At 46.7% G+C, this 21,164-nt stretch overlaps 1 protein-coding gene and 1 long non-coding RNA gene across 6 annotated transcripts; one reads left to right on the top strand and one right to left on the bottom strand.

Annotated features, from left to right (window-relative positions):
• Window positions 1-1,524: 1,524 nt before the first annotated feature.
• LOC123136454 (uncharacterized) lies at window positions 1,525-6,756 on the top strand. 2 transcript variants are annotated; one of them, XR_006466965.1, is made up of 3 exons: window positions 1,525-3,607; window positions 3,695-3,879; window positions 6,417-6,756. It is a non-coding gene; the product is annotated as an uncharacterized lncRNA (long non-coding RNA). The 2 variants fall into 2 exon arrangements; XR_006466964.1 differs by having other exon boundaries at window positions 1,525-3,879.
• A 9,721-nt stretch (window positions 6,757-16,477) lies between these two features.
• On the bottom strand, window positions 16,478-20,531 carry LOC123136452 (uncharacterized). Of its 4 annotated transcripts, XM_044555825.1 has the most exons (5): window positions 20,444-20,531; window positions 18,723-20,411; window positions 18,424-18,643; window positions 17,637-17,867; window positions 16,869-17,520 (listed from the first exon to the last, which is right to left on the bottom strand). In XM_044555825.1, the coding sequence occupies exons 2-5, from the start codon at window positions 20,310-20,312 to the stop codon at window positions 16,988-16,990; spliced, it is 2,574 nt and encodes an 857-aa protein (XP_044411760.1). In that variant the 5' UTR covers window positions 20,313-20,411; window positions 20,444-20,531; the 3' UTR covers window positions 16,869-16,987. The 4 variants fall into 4 exon arrangements, with proteins under 4 accessions (XP_044411761.1, XP_044411760.1, XP_044411759.1 ...); XM_044555826.1 differs by lacking the exon at window positions 16,869-17,520 and adding an exon at window positions 16,478-16,616 and having other exon boundaries at window positions 17,579-17,867; window positions 18,723-20,473; XM_044555824.1 differs by having other exon boundaries at window positions 18,723-20,475.
• Between the last annotated feature and the right edge of the window lie 633 nt (window positions 20,532-21,164).

Raw genomic sequence — 21,164 nt, 5'->3', positions numbered from 1 at the left:
GAAGGCTCATCAGGGGAGACATCCTCAGTATGAGGGCGACGAGTATAGTGGAGAGGAAACGGTGAGAGAGGGCGACGGACTGAAGATGATGGTGAATAGGTGAAGGAGGAGGATGGAGAGGATGGGGTCGGTGGTGAGGGAGAGGATGGGGTCAGTGGCGAGGGAGAAGGGAGGAGAGGTGCCAGAGGAAGAGGTGACACAGGAGGCACGTAGCGGGGTGTATCGGGAAGGAGAAGGAAAGCAATGTTACAGAGAAACTCGAGGAAGAAGAATGTGGGTAGTAAGAACGAGACTCATCAGAAGTCACATCACGCGAGATGCGCAAGCGACGACCTATAGGATCCCAACATCGATGGCCCTTGTGCTCATCGCTGTAGCCAAGGAAGACACACTCAACCGACTGAGCAGTCAGTTTGGTGCGTTCTCGGGGGGCAAGAAGAACATAGCACACACATCCAAACATACGAAGAGTTGAGTAATCGGGAGAGCGACCAGTGAGACACTCCATAGGAATACCACCCTGAAGAGCAGTTGATGGCTGAATGTTGATGAGATAGGTGGATGCGGAAACAGCCTCAGCCCAAAAATGGGGTGGAAGGGAAGCATCAATCATTAGCGCACGAGCCGTCTCAAGCAAATGACGATGCTTGCGTTCGGCAACGCCATTCTGAGCATGAGCCCCAGGACATGAGAACTGGGCAAGAGTACCCTGTTCCGCTAGAAAACCACGCAACAGCTGAGAGATATACTCCCCAGCAGAGTCAGCACGAAAAGTACGAATGGACGTGGCAAACTGGGTGTGAACCATGGCAGCAAAACGTTTGTATATAGAGGGAACCTCGCTACGAGATTTCATGAAGTAGAGCCAAGTGTAGCGAGAGAAATCATCAATAAACAAAACATAGTAGCAATGACCACCTTTCGAATCAAAGGGAGCAGGACCCCAGACATCAGAATGAACTAAGTCAAACGGATGCTGAGATACTGACTCACTAGTAGGATAAGGTAACTGAGTCTGTTTGCCAAGTCTGCAACCATTACAATGTAAGGAGACATCTCCAGATACAGACCCTAAGAGGCCCTGACGCACTAAGGAAGATAAACGAGAGCCACAGATGTGACCAAGTCGATGATGCCACTGCTGGAAGGACGCAGACGAAGAGGCAGCAAGAGCATGAGAGCTGGCAGAAGTGGTGGCAGCGGAAGGAACACAAAGCCAGTCAACCTCCCAAAGGCCCTCTGACTCACGGCGCCGGGGGCCAGCACCAACCAAAGCTTTGGTGCGACGATCCTGAATGGAGCAAGAGTCGGTGTCAAGAATGACACGACAACCAGAATCAGTAAGTTGGGCAGCGGAAAAAAGATTCATGGTAAGGCGAGGAACATGTGAAACACTCGGAACAGAAAAGGATGGAGTGGAAAGAATACCACGACTAGCAACAGGAAGAGATGTGCCATCGGCAGTAATAACATTAACAGGCAAATCAAGAGGTCGGAGAGAAGACAACGCGGAAGAATCAGAAGACATATGAAAAGAGGCTCCAGAATCCAGAACCCACGAAGATGTACCTGACTGTGTAGATGCCTGTGATGGTGAGGAAGATGGTGCAGTCACAGCAGCAGCAGAGCCAGTCGACGAGGAGCCTGAGGAAGCAAGAAGACGCTTGAGGCGAACAATGTCCTGGTCAGTGAGTGACGGAGTCGAGGAAGACACAGGAGGCCCGCTGGAGGAGGAGCGCCTCTGGTCTCGCTTCTTTTGGCGGCAATCAGACTCTGGATGACTGGGCCGGGAGCAGTAACCACAGACGGTGTCACGACGCGAAGTGCCCTTCTCAGCATAGGGAGGACGGCTCACCCCCCTGGAGGAGTAGGCAGGAGCGGTGGAGCAGTGAGGCGAGCAGACGACACAGGAGCCCGGGCAGCCAATACTGACGGAACCAGAAGCAACCCAGCAGAGCGAAGGCGTGTCTCCTCGGCACGAAGCTCAGCAAGCACCTCCGAGAGAGGAACACGACCACGAGCAAGCAAGTGAGCACGTCTGGGCTCAAACTCAGATCGAAGACGAGATAAGAACTCATGAACCCTCTGAAACTCCAAGTCAGACCGTGTAGTCTGACAGCAACGGCAAGTTCCACAAACAACTGTCCGCAATGAGTCAAGCTGGCGCCAGATGGCAGAGCACTGTGAATAGAACTCATCAACAGTCAAGTCACCCTGCTGAAGAGCATGCTCCTGTCGCACCACAGATAAGTAAAGAGCATCACCAGAGGGCTGATAACGCTGACAGAGATAAGACCACATCGCTGCAACGGTGCCGAGGCCTATGAACTCTGACGCAAACTGAGGAAGGACACTCGCAGTGAGAACAGCAGCAGCACGGGCATCATCATTGCACCACTGAGTGTAAGCAGCCAGATCATCCCGGTAGACAGCAAGAGCATCTGAATAGGCAGATACCTGTTGATCATAAGCATCAACCGCAGCATTATCAAGCGCCTTGGTTGCATCGCGATTAGCCTGAGAAGCATCAGGAGCAAGGACCGGCGGCACCGGCGGGGTAGGAGCCACAGGAGCAACAGGGCATGGCGGACAGGAGACCTCGTCAGAGAGAACGCCCCATAGAAGGAGACCACGCATATGAATGCGCATGAACCCCGCAAACTCGGCATAGTTGGTGCCATCGAAGATCACCGAGCACCGAGGGACGGCGACATAGCACGAAGAGGACATAAGGAAACCGCTCTGTTTTTTTTTGGTCAACCGCTATAGGACCCGATCTGGATCGGACTGGATCGAGAAGCAGGCGCTGAATCAAGCGACGAGGGCAGGGGCACCGCAGCGGGAGAGGCCTGGAGGAGAGGCAGCGGACTTGGGCGGCCGGACCTGGCGGCGGCCGGGCTGGGCGACGGCGGCCGGACCTAGCGGCGGCCAGGCTGGGCGGCGGCGGCCGGGTCTGGCTGCGACCGGGCGGGGCGGCTGCGGCCCGACAATGTAGCGGCGGCGGCCGAACGGAGCTGGACGAGACCAGCACGGAGAGAGCCGCAAGCCACGGCCGTGCTTGAGAGCGGCTGCTCGAGAGGAGCCGGGCAGGGGCGTGCTCGAGAGCTCCTGCTCACGCGAAGACGGGTGACGACGAGCCTGACGAGGACGAGTCGGAGCAGAGGATGGCCGGAGATCGAGGATGGGATCTAGCGACTAGGATGGAGCGCACGGAGTTGCATCGTGCGGGAGAGGGAAGAACCTAACATCTGATACCATGTTGGATAATGAGCAACTAGTATTTTCTGAGGGCCAAAGGCCATTACATATACATGTGTGTGAAAGTGCAGAAAAGCCCCTTATACAATGGGGATGTACACAATAAACTATACACATCTAACAACAAGAACTTGGAATTTATAGGACAACAAAGTGTACATTCTAAAATCTGAACTAACACAAATATTCTTTGTTGCCTGTGCATTTTCCTCCCCTGAAAGATAATACTGTTGCCCTCCATCTGATTCTTTCCTTCCTCATTTACTCGAGGAATTACATTATCTTTTTTTTTGCGACAGCTGGTTTAGTAGGCCTGACTTGTGATCAAACTTGGTGGTGGTTCTGCATGGTCTGGCGCTCACTTCTTAACTTCTCTCGATTTATGTTTTTTTTTTCTTGTTTCAATTCATATCAAACTGATTATATTTGCACATAGGTTGAAGACTTTATTTCTCGCGTGGAGGTATTTTGGCCGAAGGAACTGAATTTTTTCCAGTTCCTAAGCACTTACCTCGTGTTTGCTTCTAAAGCATACGTGAATTAGGTGCCGGTTTGGATCAGTTACAATGGTGCGGTAGAGCAGATTGGTTCAGACGTGTTGCATGGGAAGCAATTTCTTGAGTAGGTTTCTCTGCTTGCTCCTCCTATATTTTGATGCTTATGTCCTAATGATCTGGCAAGTTCTGTGTATCACTCGCTAAGTTGCAAAATATAACACGCTGAGTATACTGTTCTTTAGCTAGATCATCGAGCAAGAAGTATGCTCTTACAATATTGGGGGTACTGCTTATTTCGCCGATTTCTTTTGTGGAAGGTGGGTGTTCTTAGGATTGTTCCTTTTGAGAGTGAGCTTCTATCGGGTTGCATTAGTACCTAACACTCATTTTATTTGGCATTCCAACTATCGGTTGCAAAAGAGAGCAAGGGATATAGAAGAAATCTCCAGGCAGCTATTGATTAATGCTTTTCTTTTTCACTCTGGATTTGCAAAGTGATTTCCATCTATTTTTTCTTTGCTTGGTGCCCAGGTGGTGTTCACTACTAGGTTCAAAGTATGCTCAGATTATCTATCAGATCGTGAAATTCACTTCCTTTATAAGCCTATCCTTAGGTACACTGGAGATGAAGTTCAATCAGCAGTACAAACTTCTATTGAGTAGGCTCATTATTAAGTTCATATACAATTATGTGTGTTGAATTCTTGTTATTTTCCATTTCTTATAGGAAATAAATCATCAGTGGCATACTTGGTTTCCCATATTATTTTTGGTTATAGATTTAAAGTGACCTTAACCCAACAACAACAACAACAACAAAGCCTTTAGTCCGCATCCCCTCCTTCCTCCCAAGGGCTCTCCTTAATGACCCTCTCCTTGAACGCCTGAGCTACCTCTCCCTTGAGCTTCCACCTCTAGCGACTTTGGCACGCTTATCCCGCTTGGCACGAATCCGAAAGCGGAAGTCAGCAACCACCTCCAGGTATCACCTTACAGTCTAGGCACGCACGCCTATCTTCTCTTCTCGAGGGGATGAAATCAATCTGGCTAGAGTGTTGGCCACTACTAAAAGTCACCAAATGTGATTCTCTCTTTCTAAAGAGGGTGTTAGCTACAATCATGTCGTAGGCTAGAGCAAAGCTTAAGACATCTCCGCCTTCTTGATTCCTGATGCCATAGCCAAAGCCCCCATGCGCCTCTTCAAAACCTGTGTTAGATGTACCCACGTGGCCATTGAGGTCTCCTCCTATGAAGAACTTCTCGCCAATCGGTACACTCCTAACCATGTCTTCCAGGCCTTCCCAGAACTCCCTTTTGGTGTTCTCATTGTGGCCTACTTGCGGGGCATACGCGCTGATAACATTGAGAACTAAGTCCCCAACTACCAGCTTGACCAGGATAATCCGGTCCCCACGTCTCTTGACGTCTACCACTCCATACTTGAGGCTCTTGTTGATCAAGATGCCTACGCCGTTTCTGTTTGCAACCATCCCCGTGTACCACATCTTGAAGCCGGTATCCTCCACCTCCTTCGCCTTCTGTCCCCTCCATTTGGTTTCTTGGACACAAAGGATATCAACACCTCTCCTCACCGTTAAATCAACTAGCTCCCGAAGCTTCCCTGTCAAGAGATCTTACGCTCTAGCTACCTAAACGAATCCTCCCGGGCTCGGCTGGCTTCCTTACCCTTCGCACTCATCGAGTCAAATGCGAAGACCCTTGCTCATTTTCCACTACATCGGGACGCCAATGTAGCGCGCCACTAAGGATGTAACAACCCGATCCTCGCTCACTTGCCACCGTATCCGGATCAAGATATGGCGCACCACCAGGGGGTGACGGCCCGGCCCTTGCCCATTTTCCACCACACCCGGGTTCTGATGTGGCGCGTCGCTGAAAGGGTTACGCCCCAACAAAAATCTTTTGGGTTTCATCTCCATAAGAGTGGCTGAGTTTTTACGTTGGCTCGCCAAGCCTATCACAACCCTCCTTTACCCGGGCTTCGGACCGGCTAGACAACATAGGCGGAGTTAGTGACCTTAACCCAAACATCTGAAAATGAAATTAAAGCTATGTATAGAGAGAATGTGTTGACTCACTTGCTTGGCATGAATTCCGGTATGCCGTGAGTGAGACCGCTTCACTTTGCTTCCAATATAGTAGATGCCAGAAGTGGTGCTCGTACATACAACCGTCAGAGATGTATATGTAGCCATTTCCGCTGTAGAAAGGAATGATATTTTAGTTGGTTGTGAGTTTCATTGCTGGAGAGGACCGATTATCTGCACGTACATATAGTATTGCCATGTTCTCCTTGTTCATGCATCATCCACCGTTGCTGTCAAATTGATGTTCCATTGCTCTATGTACTGGTGTTATAGGCTGCCATTTGTTTTGTTGAACAGTTTGCCAAACTGATTATGTACTGGTGTTACAGACTACTACTCCCTCTGTTCACTTTTATAAGACGCTGTAGACATTTCAGACAGTGCCTAAAACAGTTCAATCTTAGCTGTCTGAAACGTCTTATAAAAATGAACGGAGGGAGTATTTGTTTTGTCTGGCTTAGTAAGTAATTCATTTGGTCATGCCCCTTTTCTTTTTCAACTATCATTTGCCAACCTCTTCATTATCTGACTACACATATGTTCCTATATACAGATGTCATTGGGAGTGCCTGGCTGACGTATGCGGTCATCGGGAGCGGTTGTATTGTTTGGTCCTCGACAATTTTGACTGAAGATTCCTGGGCTTTACCATTGCGAAATCATGTGAGAAGAGGTGTTCCAAGAATTCTTTTGAAAGGCATGTGTATACAGGCCATTTGTCTTACTACAATTTTTCTTTTTGTCTTTGTGAGTTGCTGAAAAGATCTTGAGATGTTTGATTGGTTTCAACTCAGTTGAAGTTGTTAGGATGATTTGGTTGCATCTTCTGGGAAATGTACCGTGATGGATTCATATAGATTCTTGAGTGGTGCAACCCTTTGTACTGTGTTTTCCTCATTCTTGCTGATTTTCTCCCTGTGGCGCCACCTTTTGTTTTGAGCATATCTCTTGTTTCACAACTACTTTAGTTTACAACTATTCTACCAAGGAAGAAGACACAGTGGTGAAGTCATCGCAACTAACATGGCTCTATGTTATCTGAATAAGATAACATAATATCCAAGCTCAAGTATATATTTTCAAAGATAAATTATCCTTGGTTTTACATGTTAAAGGGTTTGAATTATTACTTGCTAAAACCTACTTCTACTAAGTCAAATATTTTCAAAAAATATAGCCATGGTCTTTGCATTTGCTTAAACATAAAATTACTAAAAAAATACAAATATTTTCAACGCGCACATGGTTTCAAATGGGACTCTGCGCCATTTGGCGCAACGGGTTAGTAGAAATACCCCTCCTAAAAAAAGGCCTCCTTAATATGTTCCTACATGCTACTCCCTCCATCCCAAAATTCTTGTCTTAGATTTGTCGAATTGATACATTTGTATTTAGACAAATCTAAGACAAGTATTTTGGGACGGAGGAAGTATTAGATATACATATTTTTTTTAGCACCAACGTATGTATTTCTTTTAACAATTTTTTAACACATGCAGTGTGTATTTATTTTGTTTAAATTGGACTCTATGCTATCAAATTAAAATGTGTATATATATCTCATTGTAGACAACAATCCATCATGTTTCCTTTTAAAAGGGATTAAACCATTTTTTTTATCGCGCACATGATTTTAGCGTGCCTCTGCGCCATTTGGCGCAACAGGTTCACTAGTGATCAACAAGTATAACAAATAAGTTTTGCGTCGATTCAATATGACCGTTTTTCTAACGTCATACCCTCGGTGTTGTTTTAGGACTATCGTAATACTTCAATGATATCCTAAGATCCGAAAAATGTGATCACCAACAACACTTGAGTAGGTCCTAGAGGCGGGACCGAAAACCTATTGTTTACATGTTTATCATTTCACACATACATATGAGTTTTTCACTGAATCGCATATTTCAGGATCATAGCAGTTATAGCATGAAATATAAACTTTTAATTATGAATAACGAAAATATAATAAATACAATATTATTGCCTCTAAGGCATATTTCCAACACCTCGACAAACGCACACACCCTTAGTTGCGCCTCAAAAATTTGCAACTAGTACAAAAAAAGTGTCCCCAATTTGATTGTAGACAAAAAAGATCATTAATTAGAAAAGGTACATCTTTCCCTTAATAATAATAAAGTACAGATTGACTCCATTGGTTCACCATCACAATATGCTTCTTCCCGTGATTTTACGCTTTCCATTTAAATTTAAATTTAAAACGCTCTATCTGTTTCCCGCGTCTGAATTTTGTTCTCCCATACGTGGCTGATGTGGCTGATTCGCCAAACTGGGCCTCGGCTGGGGCTGCATCCATGCTCAATTGTGTCGTCGTAGGCTGGTTCACCGTCGTTTTCCATATCTGGTTGTATGTGCGTGTGTTTGAATTAAAAGAAATTAAAAAAAATGGTGGACGCCACAGGATTTGATCGCTGGTCTGCCATGTTGATTGCAGCGCAGCAGACCACTCGGGCTCGATTGCTAATTTGGGCCTCTGGAACCTTAAGAATAAAGGATAGGCGTATTCGGGCCGAGATCAATGGGCACGGTCGTGATGGGCATGTACGAGTGCTGCGGCCCACTGGACGGACAAGGGACCAGGCTGGAAATTGTTTTGCCCACTGGATGGACCAAGCTGGAAGTTGTTTTTCATATTTGTTTACTTATCAAATAGTCCCACCTTGCTATTTTACATTAATTTTTACCAGTGTATATAGGCCTAGCAAAAAAGGAAAAAATTGCATTAGAAATAAAGAAGGAAGGAGAAAGAGAGAAGAAGGAAATAAACGGTAATTATGTGGGCATCATGATATAAGGAAAGAAAGAGAAAGAAAACCTAATTAATAGGAGGTGCGGGAATCAATGGCAGGTTGCCATGCCATCTTATGAGTAAAAATGATGTGGCATTTTTTAATCCTCACTGAATTCATGTCATTTTTTTCTTCCATTATGTTTTCCTTTCTCTTATAATCTTTACTAAATTTGCGCCAAATTTGTAGCACATTGAACATTATGTTTGCACATACAATCCTCACTAAATTTATGTCAATTGTTTCTACCATTCTAACCCACAGGCATATATACTATTTTTAATATATAAATGGAGGTATAATAGTATTGGTCCTCCTATTTCGTATGTCCATGGTGTTTCCTCATACTGAGCTAGGGTATTCTACCAATCGTCTGTCTTGGGCCACTTGGCCTATGCCAAGTTCGCCTGCGTAACGTTCCACCAATAAAAAAAACGGTGCCCTCCCAACATGTCCGTGCGACCTGACCCAACAACAATTATTTCCCCTAGCGCGACTAGGGTTCCACCTTTTCCTCCGGCGGCGACGCTAGGAGTCCACGTAAAAACCTTCACGGCGGCGGGTTCCTTCCGGCGGCCGGGATCGCTACTTTGTCCAGACGCCGGAGTTCTGTCTGCATGATGAGTCTACCGCAGGATTCGGGGGTGAGGAGGGATCTAGGGAAGGGGGACGTAGTCCCGATGGGAGTAGGAGGAGGGGAAGCATCAGTGGAAGGGGGATAGATGGGCCGCAGGAGATGAGGAGGGAGACGAGTACTATGGGGGGTGCGGGTGGATCGGCAGGGGTGGAGGAAGTTTTTGGTGAAGATGAAGATTGGGAGGCTTATGGCCCGGAGGCGGACCTGGAAGATCAATTTGCGGGTTTGAAGCTTCATGGCGAGGAAGAAGATGATCTCGATCTATCTGGTGAGGTCGATGAACTGATCAAAGGAGTCCGCTGGCTGGGGCTCTTTAGGGTTTACACAACGAAGCCGTTTAGCCACGCTGCGCTCCTGAGACAGATGAGGAACGCGTGGTCATCAGCACAGGGTGTAACTTTCAACATAAAAGGCCCAAATCTTTTCTTGGTGCAGTGCCACTGCCTCGGAGATTGGAAGAGAATCATGGAGGGAGGCCCGTGGCTTTTCCGCAATTCGGCGCCAATTATCATACAGGAGTATGATGGCTTTACTGATGTGAATGAGTACAAGTTGAATAAGATCCCGCTATGGGCAAGAGTCAAGGGCCTGCCGGATGGATTAACGGCGAAGAAGGAACTTGCAGAGAAGGTGGCATCAAAGGTGGGAGAACCACCGTTCACTGTCGTCGTGAATGAGGGCAAAATTAACCCGGCTAGCACTTTAAGGGCCAGAGTTTTTGTGGATGTTAACAAGCCACTGGTGCGGTTTGTGCCTATTACAATCAAGAAGAGCAAAAAGTATCCTGTGTTTTATGACAAACTGCCAGTGTTCTGTTATTTTTGTGGTCTGATCGGGCATACTGTGGAAGAATGCGGTGATGGCATCCACGAACCGGACTCATGTGAATGGGGGGAATGGCTGCTGTGGAGCAATGAAGGCTTTGGGCCTGGCATGGAGGGGAGGGGAGGTAGAGAAGGAGGAGGTTTAGGAGGCAGAACGGGTGGTAGAGGAGCTAGGGGGGTCATCAAGGAAGAGGAGGAGGTGGGGCTGCTGGAAGGGGGGCTAGGGAGGATGTTTTTTATGCAGAAGGAGAAGAGCATCATATCAAATCCCGCCTGAGAGTCAAAAGACTGCCCGTAAGAGGCTGGTCGCAGCTGACGGCACAGTCAGCGTACGAGGACAGGAGCTACCGAACCTGGCTGGTAAAGTGGCTGATACAGTACTGCTGCTGGAGAACACCGCGGGAAGCACAAGTGGAGGGGTGATCTCTACCCCGGAAAAAGTTCCTACGGTGAAAAGAAGGAAGCAGGATGGAGATGGGAAGAGATGGATACCACGAGTCAGGCGGCCTCCCTCGAGGAGGACCGCCGAGTCCAATGAGGACTCTATGTTGGAACTGTCGTGGGATTGGCGACCCCGCGACAGTCCGTGAGCTCCGCGATCTCGTGGAGGCTTGTGCGCCGATGGTGCTTTGTATTGTGGAGACCCAAATTGCGAAGTACCGGGTGGAAGGTTTGGTTGGTAGTCTAGGTTTTGATAGTAGTTTTGGAGTAGGCAGTAGTGGGCGTAGTGGAGGTCTATGCTTGTACTGGAAGAATTTTATAAATCTTGAAATAAAGACCTTTTCTCAGTATCATATAGACTCAGTGGTTACCGAACCAGGCAAGGATCCGTGGAGGATGTCTTGTTTCTATGGGGCAGCCAGTAGGAGTATGCGATACAAAACTTGGGACACAATGAAGTTTTGAAGGGAGAAAACAGTTTGCCCTGGGTGTGCATCGGTGACTTTAACGAGATTCTGCGGCCCGAGGAGCAAATGGGTCCGAACGAGCGTGATAGTGCTCAAATAGCTGGTTTTCGGGAAGCAGTTGATGTGTGTGAATTGGCGGATATTGGATACAGGGGCTTGGACTGGACGTTCGAGAAGAGGATAGTTGGGGGGGGGGACTATTGTAGGGTTCGGTTGGACCGGGCCCTAGCTTCCCCAAGTTGGTCAGCGATGTTTCCTTTTGCGTCTTTGGAACACCTCACTGCAGCAAAGTCTGATCATAGTCCCATCCTTCTACTTAATGAGTTGGAAGCGGGAAACCTGAGATTAGCTTTGAACAAGCCTTTTCGCTATGAATGCATGTGGGAGCAGGAAGTTTCTTTCAGAGGCACGGTTGAGGAGGCGTGGCAGAAGGACCAGCCGGCAACTACTGCGGCCGAACTTGCGGCAAAACTAACAACGGTGGCCGCAATGCTGAAACGCTGGGGTCGCACAACTTTCGGCTCGGTACGAAGGAGCTTCGGGAGCTGCGCCAGCAGCTTACTGAACTTAGAGCGCACCCTTTAAGAGTTGCACCGGGAGCAGAAGAAAAGAGGGTTCAGGACAGGATTGTTGAACTATCCTACAGAGAAGAGATTATGATGAGGCAACGATCTCGAGTCAAGTGGCTTGCTGAGGGGGATAATAACACCCAATACTTTCAGAAAAAAGCCAGTGCTAGGAGAGCAAAAAATACAATTACCGAATTGCAGCGGCAAGATGGTACGGTATGCAATGAACCCACAGAGATGGCTAGTATGGCCAGCGATTTCTATGAAAATCTGTACACATCACAGGGGACTATTGGGATGGAAGAGGTCCTATCACACATACCGGCTCGAGTTGATGCGGGTATGAATGCACGCCTTAATGCCCCTTATACTAATGAAGAGGTAAAAGTTGCCCTGTTTCAAATGTTTCCAACCAAAGCACCGGGGCCGGATGGCTTTCCCGCGCACTTTTTTCAGAGGCACTGGGAGCTTTGTGGAGAGGAGGTTACAGGTATGATCATTCGAGTGCTCAATGGAGATGACTCGCCGGAGGAGATAAATCGCACGTTCATCGTTCTTATTCCCAAGATAGCAAGTCCAAAAACATTAGGACAGTTTCGGCCTATAAGCCTGTGTAATGTGGTCTACAAGATTGCATCAAAGGTGTTAGAACAGGCTGAAAAATATTCTCCCAGAGGTAATTTCTGAAGAGCAATCGGCGTTTGTTCCTGGACGTCTAATCACGGATAACTTCATATCGGCGTATGAATGTTTGCACTATATGAAAACAAGGAGAATTAAAGGCAACAGATACTGTGCACTTAAGCTAGATATGATGAAGGCATATGATAGACTGGAGTGGTCTTATCTGAAGGCAGTGATGCTCAAACTGTGAATCAGTCCCCGGTTCACTGACACTGTCATTCGGTGCGTCTCGTCAGTTTCTTTTTCAGTCCTTTTTAATGGTGGCAGTATGGATGAGTTCAGACCATCTAGAGGGCTTCGGCAGGGAGATCCGATTTCCCCCTATTTATTTTTGCTTGCTGCAGAAGGCTTATCGTGTTTGCTCAAAGCACATGACAGTGGGGTGGAAGGCATTTCAGTTGCTCCTACGGCACCCTCAGTAAATCACCTTCTGTTTGCTGATGATAGTCTCTTGTTTTTTGATGCTACTAGTGTCATGGCAGGGAGGGTGAGGGACATCTTGAAAATTTATTGTAATGCCTCAGGACAACGGAAAAATACCGAAAAGTCATCTATCTATTTTAGTAAGGGGGTTCCGGAGCAAGTTAGGGGTGATCTAAAAAATATACTCGATGTTCACAACGAGGCTCTGTCTGAGAAATATTTGGGTCTACCAACTGATGTTGGAAAAGCAAAAGAGGGATGTTTTCGATATTTGAAGGATAGAATCTGGAAACATATACAGGGCTGGATGGAAAAGTGTCTATCGGCTGGTGGGAAGGAAGTTTTGATTAAATCAGTCACACAGTCTATTCCAACTTATTTCATGGCCTGTTTTAAGTTGCCCCGTGGACTATGTGAGCACATCAATGGGCTACTACGGAAATTTTGGTGGGGTAGCAAGGGAGGTCAGAGGAAGCCGGCGTGGGTATCATGGAGAACTATGTGCAAACCTAAACATATGGGAGGCATGGGGTTCCGAGATATTGAACTTTTTAACCTTGCTTTACTGGCAAGGCAAGTATGGAGATTGCTCCAAGAGCCGGATACCCTATGCGCTAGGGTTTTAAAGGCTAGATATTACCCTGATACGAGTGTCCTTCGTGCAACTCTGGGGGCTCATCCGTCCCAGGTTTGGCGATCTCTTTTGGAAGGGAGAGACATTTTGGAGCTGGGAATAATAAGAAGAATCGGTTCAGGTGCAGAAACACATATCTGGAACGACAACTGGTTACCACGCGATTTTAAGCTGAGACCGATTTGCCATGTCACACCTAATCCGCCGCAATGGGTCTCAGAGTTGATTGATCCGGTTACTCGTTCATGGAACAGACAACTGCTAGATGAGCATTTTATTGAGCCGGATGTGGACGTAATCTTGAACATCCCCTTGAGCACGAGGGTGCAGCCAGACTTTTGGGCATGGCACTACGAGCAGAGGGGCTCTTTCTCCGTTCGATCGGCATACAGGATGATAAGTGGCATTAAACACCAAAGAGAAGATTGGTTGGAGCACAGGGCGGGACACTCAAATTTGGCACAGGAAAAGAAGTCCTGGTCGCATTTATGGAAAACTAAAATACCTTCCAAGGTAAGGGTTTTCGTTTGGAGACTTTCGCATATGTCGCTGCCCACAGGTTCAACGAGACACCAACGCAAGATGGCTACCACCCCGGCATGCTCTATATGTGGTGCAGAAAATGACTCCTGGAGGCATTCCCTTTTTGATTGTCGGATGGCACGCTGCGTTTGGGCGTTGGGAGACGAGGAGATTGTCGAGGTTATGCTATCCAATAGAACGGACGATGCAAGGTTGTGGTTATTCTGGTTGTTTGAAACTTTGAACCAGCAAGACCTAGCAAAAGTACTCATATCAATGTGGGCTATTTGGTGGGCGAGGAGAAGAGCCATACATGATGATGAATTTCAAAGCCCGTTGTCTACTTTCAGCTTCATAAATCGATATTTGGAGGATCTGAACATAGCTGCATCTATGAAGCCAATGGATAACACTACAAGTACAGAGAATCGGGTTCATAGATGGATTGCACCAGGAAATGATGAGGTAAAGATTAATGTTGATGGGGCTATATCTCGCAATGGTAGGATGGGAGCGGCCGCGGCGATCTGCAGGGACAAAGATGGTCACTATCTTGGCGCGTCAGCGGTCAGTATTGATGGCCTGGTGGGTGCAGCGAGCCTCGAAGCTCGTGCTTGCAGCGAGGCGCTTGCTCTGGCGAGAGACCTGAACGTCACACATGCGATGATAGCTTCGGACTGCCTGCAAGTGGTGAAAGATTTAAACGGAAGAACTTTTTCTTCTTACTCGCTGGTTCTAGATGAAATAAAGGAGTCCATGAATGACTTTGTAAAAATTAGTTTTCGTTACGAGTGTAGGGAAGCAAATTTGGAAGCTCACACCATTGCTAAGGCGGCTTCAGCGTTTCCCTCTGGTCGCCGTCTGTGGCTAGGGACCTTGCCAGACATTGCTTGTATTGCTCCGGCTTTGAACTTTTGAATAAAGTCCCTAGTTACCCTCAAAAAAGAAAACCCACCCCGTTTAGGAGATGAGGCAAAAAATAATTGACCGTTACTGGAATCAAACTCACAACCTACAGTGTTTGTGGCGTTGATTGTGTTACCCTAAAAATAGCGTTGATCATTTTAAAATAAAATTGAATTTAGTTTTTGTTTGTGTTCTTCACGGATTGGTACTAAATTATTATGATGTAAAATCCAAATAACATAAACACAAGGCACAAGTATTTGATTGTGCAGATGTGGGTCATGTGGCCGGGATCTCAAACGCGATCGTTCGCTGGTCTGTCCATGCAGGTGATGCAATTCTTTATTGGTTCCAAGCTTAGGTGGAATCTTCGCGTGTAATGGACATCGTTACCGACAATGATAACAAAGAAAAGAAGTGGTAACAGGGATGGGGTCGCTAGGGATGATAATTTACACGGGCACTTTTGCTTGTCAAAATTAAAAACAAGAAAGGAAAGAGAAAACTGAAAAGGAAACATAAAAATAAGGAAATAACATGAATTTGGAAAAACTTCATGGGCTCGAAACAAGCAAATGGAAAGGGAAGAAAAACGAAAAAACTTCACTCTCCGACATTGCGTGTCGCAACTAGATCGGTCGTCAGTTGTGTGTTGGGGTTGGACATGCAATTGGGTTGAGCAAATTGTGTGTCAATGTTGGAATGCAACTACATACGTGTATTTGGTTGGGTGCGTATGTCAAAGATGGACATAGAGACAAAAAGTTGTGTGTTAGAGTTGGACAAACAACTAGTAGTAGATACAAATACTGGGTCGAGTACGAGTTGCATGTCGAAAGTGGACATGCAACTAGATCAGGCATGAGTTGTGTGCTAATATTGAACACGCAACTAAATAAGGGTCTCAGGAATTTGATGATAGATATGTAACTGACACCACCAAAAAAAATAAAGAATTTAAAAAGTCATGAATTGGAAACAAATAGATTTATAATAGATAAAAGAAAAAAAGCAAACAAAAAAAACGCAGCCCAGCTCCTTCAATTCTGCCCGTACAAAAAGGCCTAGGCGCAGACAAAAAAAAAGAACAAAAACAACGGATCACAAGCACATATAACGTGATTCTAAAAAAACACATAAGGTCTTTTAGAGAAACCACATATAACGCAAAAAATTCCCACGTGCCCAGACCCGTACAGGAAAAGGAACGCTCCCATGTGCGCGATCGAAAAAGACACCCGTGACACGAGCCTTAGTGACAAAAAAAATATTTTGTACAAATCTTGAAGCCCCTAATTATGTGGTGAACAACTTATATGTGACATCCTTAAAAAACATCTACTCCCTCCGTTCCTAAATATAAGTCTTTATAGAGAGATTTTACTATGAACCACATACGGATGTATGTAGATGCATTTTAGAGTGTAGATTCACTCATTTTGTTTGTATGTAGTCCATAGTGAAATCTTTACAAAGACTTATATTTAGGAACGGAGGGAGTAGATGTGAATTAGTCATTCTGATATTTCTTACCCAATTTGAAGCAGCCACAAATTTCCACATGCATAGTAGTACATCATCTCCTGGCAGCATGACCAAATTTGATAACAAAGATGTGTGTGATTGCTAAACAAAGCAGATCCAAATTAGTCTAGAGTCTAGAGTCTAGAGTAAACTGCAATAACACAATCAGCTCCCACATTCAAATACCGTTTACTAACACACATCATAGGATATTCTAATAGTACAAGTTGAAAGCTTGCTAAACTGAAATTGTCTTGCACGATCACAGTATTTTCCAATGCCACAACACCTTATAAATAGCCACAAGCTTGATAAAGACCGAACCTCGATGACGAGATCTGATCTGTTGTTGCGGCCCGACCTTTCACGACACTCCACCTTCAGCACTAGTAGCCTCTCACCCGCGCACGCGATGTACACGAAGTAGAGGGTTTGAACCTTGCGGCCCAGCACGAGAAAACCAATCTTAACAAAGGTACTCACGCGCAAAACAATTTCTACGAAGAGAAATCGCAACACAGAGGTTTTTTAAAGGTTCCTCCAAAACTTGATACGGGTGTCTACCCTGAAAAACACATCGTGTCTATTTCATAAAAATATCACCTGCCCGTACAATGAACGCCCCATAGCTATATATAATAGCCGGACACTAATTGGCCTATTGCCCTCTCGCACACACGTTATAACAAGTCTAAAAAAAACAAATATATCCCTATACGACTTACACGGCCAAACAATAAAATAAAAGGAAACTTTAACCTAATTTGGACTCTACCATCGGGATGATTATGGACTCTAATTGGATTGGTGCGCCATGCATCTTCTAGTGCATCTCGATCTTCAGGTGGACCCCAACCGACTTCTTTCAAGGAAAGTAAACGCCATGCATCACACGTCCTGCTCGCTTCTGCCTGGAACTTCTCTTTGTGTGGGAAGAATAGAAATAGGAAATCTGCAACCTTCTCCTTAATGCCTTGATCATCTATTAATGAACATGAACCTTCGTGTGTATCATGCAAACCAAGCCCTCCAAAATATTTGTACGTGCATGCATTTTTGCCTGGAAACACGTAGAATTTCTTGTCCTCTCTCAGCCCTTCTAGCTGGAACCATGTAGTGTGCTTCACAGGAATAACGAGTAATTCTTGTTCATCGTTGTAACTTGTCATCAGGTATTCCGATGTATATGTAGCGTATTTTTGGACAACACCGGCTTCAGGCAAAACAACAATGACCTCGGTATTTATATCACAAGGGGTCATATCAAAGCTGGTATCAATAACACGTATTCTTTCATGCTCAAGGAACCCGTCTCGATGTCATACTTACTCTTGTGCCCATCCATGCCATCATAGAGGCTATCTTCTTTCACGTTAACATGGACGCTCTCCGCCATGCCACGCCTATGGTTGATGATTCTCATGGTTGCATACACACACCCAAGGGGGTCTTTTTCACAGGCCATGTTCTCAAACTCCGAGTCACGCCCAGTGAAGTGTATCCCGACCGGATGCACAATTCGAGTCCCCATGGATTCACAGTAAATACAAGGAATTTGCGCTGTGAACACATTAGATGATTAATACATATTGAAGGTTACCGTATAAACTGCATGCAGGTAAAAACAATATTAAAACTGGAAATATTCTGCGGCTTTCAAGTTTCACCATGCATGGAACCATAGAATGTTGACATAAACCATGTGTAATGCATAAAGAAAGGGTGTATGGATGACCGACATAGATGATTTTAAACCATTACAATTTTGTTGGTTGAGGAAATGAGCACGATGGAGAAGGGATCATCCGGCGTCATGCTGATCGCAATGGCAGGCTGTTTGATGGAAATGTTTGACTTTACTAACCTATCAACATGGAGATATTCAAGTAGAGGCAAAGACATTCAACTCTTCCTTTCCTTTTTATCTTTGACACTTCTTTTCTCGATTTTTTTTATTATATTGACTTTACATATGAGGGTTTAGGCTGACGGAGTAATAATAAAACAAAATCAAGTGGTCAGTTGTGGAAAAGATGCCTATATAGCATTGACAACGAGATACACTGAGTAGATAATATATGAAAAATATTGGCATAGGATTGTTTATATAGCATACCAGCACATGGCGGCGGCAGATCCACAGGGCAACAGAAGGACATGCTTCGGTTGTCAGCATTAATTTCAGCAAAAAATAAAGTAGGAGCTTCACCACCAGGGCTTTTGGAAGTAGCCACGAAGTTGACGTGAGAGTGGCCATGGCGATGAGGAGGCCATGGAGCAGGGCCGCGGACCCGATCATTCACAACACAAATCATATGAAGCTTGAACTTGGGATCCTGTAATTCAACATTTGATGAGCATAGGCGGTGGATGAGAAATGTTAGCAATAACCAACAACAGGCAGAGCAAACCTACCCCGTTTGGCATCTGTTGATATTTATTCAGCAGAGCATTGACCTCCTTGGAGATGACTGTATACAGGCTCGCTAGCTCTGCACGTGGGTAACATTTGAGGGGGACTGGGGGAAGTGGAAGTGCCTTGTCATACTCATAGAGGGGATTGCAAGATAGAAACCTGGCAAGCAGGCTTAAATCTTGAAAGGAGAGCTTGTGAGAGTCAATAGGCAGCAGAGACAAGACAGGACTCGGGTCCACCTTGCAACAAGAAGTGAGAAGCTGTGCTTGAGCGTCTGGGTTGGGGTGACAGGCCGCGGTGGCGGCGGCCAAGAAGGCTTCCTCAATACCAGTGTCCGGGTGTCCTACAGTGAGACCAGTGTTGGGGGGGGCTTGAGTTTGGAGCTTGCAACGAAAGGCAGAGGCTGGTCCATGCCTCAGCACATCTCTCACGATACCAAAGTCGTAGACAAGGTTAGTATCAGTCACAAGGTTGGGATCAGCGAGCACAAGGTTGGCATCTGCCTGGAGCAGGCAGCGCACGGCTTGATGGAAATCAAGTTCATGGTAACGTGTGCAGAGGAAGGAGACCATGCCGTACAAGGAGCGGTTCTCCACCCTGTGGAGGCTCCGCGTGCCCATGACATCCAGCTCGAGTTTCATGGAGGGTGGGAAATTGGCATCATACCAGATGGTGTTGATGATGATGTTGGAGACGGGGTCGAACGGGCCGTAGCAGTAGCCGGCCTTAATCAGGCTGCGGTGGAAGCGAGAGCCTGGTGGCAGCAGGGCAAGGGCCTGGAGGTAGTACCCGTGGATGGTGTCCTGGAGCGTCCGGTTGAGCAAGTTGGTGTGCAGTTGCGGCGCGCTGCGGGGACGACGGCGAAAAGAAGCTTCTGCGAGCCGCCACACAAGCCACACATCTCTTTCACGGGACGGCGGTTCATAGTTAAGCATATGGACGAGCTTAATAATGGCGTCAGAGCGGCGCAACCTTTGCGGTTCGTGCAACGCGGCGAGGAGGCGCAGGGCGTCGTCTATGCGGCTGGAGATGTTGCACCAGGAGAAGACGAAGCGGTAGGCGTCGGGGTGCCTGGCGGCCAGCCCGGCGCACCTGAGGGCCATGTTGATGACGTCTGGGCCGGAGGCATCGAAACCCTCGATGCACTGATCCGACACGACGATGCAGGCGGCAATGAGGACGTCCGCCTTGGCGAGTCGCAGGTAGCGCACGGCCAGGCCCTCCGACAGGTTGGGGAATAAGCGGGTGAGGAAGACAACCATGCCGTCAAGCGACCGGCGCTTCAGGTCATCCTCTACCACAACCTCGCAGGTGGTAGATCTATGGTCGCGGTCGCGCTCGCGCTCGTGCTTGCGCTCGATGAGACTGTTGATCACGATGTTGGATGCCGGGTCGAGGAGGCCGACGCAGAGGCCCTGCAGGCGGTGGCTGCGCCCGAGCAGCTTCTGCGCCTTGCCGTAGTAGGAGCGGATTTTCTGCAGCAGATAAGATCTGGACTTAGACTCTTCCTTGAGCCGGGGTTGCTCGGAAGCGAAATTCGGCTCGTAGATCCGGAGATCCGGATGGCAAGGGTTGGACACCCGCGCCATCGCAGGCGGCCAAGGAGAGACAGAGGGGACTGGATTGTTGTGGGTTGGTCCGGTGGCGGCGGCGCGAGGTAAGGGGAACGGAGGAACAAGGATATCCAACTTTTTTTTTTTGAGAATACAAGGATATCCAACTCCTCCTCCTTTTCTCTCTCCCACCTAAACCACCTCGCCTCTGGGTTTGGGCCCAAATATGTCTCCAAACCGCCTCTGCGTAGCCTGGCCGGACTCCGATTTCTTCCCCTTCAGGGCTTACTTATATGTCGTCCGTACCGATTCCTAATCGCCGGACGACGGCTGGCCTAGTAACGCGGATGGTTTGCCCTTTTTTTTTCTTACTAGCAAATATGCCCGTGCGTTGCAACGGGAGGAAAAACTATCAAACTATGCGGGAGTGGTAGAGAATGGCTTTTAAAATGCCAAGGTGAGATAAGGGCTTTTAAAATGTCATTTCAAAAACTATGTCTAAGTGATGTCATGATGAGATAAGAGACTTTTGAAAAGTCATTTCAAAAAAAAAGTGATGGTTTGACCATGATTTGATTTCCTAAGGCGCCACAACGAATTAGTTTTGGCTGAGTAAACTGCATTGATGAACCCTACCTAAGCTAGACTGATGAATGATGTATATAATCTTGACCTAGCGTAGCGGTGGTTGTCATAACAATTACCATGGTACCAGAATAAACATAGCTGTGTATGGAGGCAAAATAGACATTTAGTCATTTTATATAGTTTACAAAAACTAACCCATAGAAAATTGTGTCAATATTTTTTGGCTTCAGCGTCGTACGAAACATGGAAACCTTTTTTTTACCCGATGCGAGGGACTAAATAAAATCATAAATTGACCTC

This window comes from Triticum aestivum, chromosome 6B (assembly GCF_018294505.1).
Source record: "Triticum aestivum cultivar Chinese Spring chromosome 6B, IWGSC CS RefSeq v2.1, whole genome shotgun sequence".
Taxonomy (NCBI): Eukaryota; Viridiplantae; Streptophyta; class Magnoliopsida; order Poales; family Poaceae; genus Triticum; species Triticum aestivum.
This window is presented reverse-complemented; position numbering and strand designations above follow the sequence as displayed.

What these genes read in the sequence shown, in the direction of transcription:
- LOC123136452 (XM_044555825.1), bottom strand. Translation starts at nt 20,312, where the DNA reads ATGGCGCGGGTGTCCAACCCTTGCCATCCGGATCTCCGGATCTACGAG. An exon ending in TCTGCCGCCGCCATGTGCTG is followed by an intron (nt 17,868 to 18,423) that starts GTATGCTATATA and finishes ATGTGTTCACAG; the next exon opens with CGCAAATTCCTTGTATTTAC. An exon ending in TGGCATGGATGGGCACAAGA is followed by an intron (nt 17,521 to 17,636) that starts GTAAGTATGACA and finishes TTTTGCCTGAAG; the next exon opens with CCGGTGTTGTCCAAAAATAC.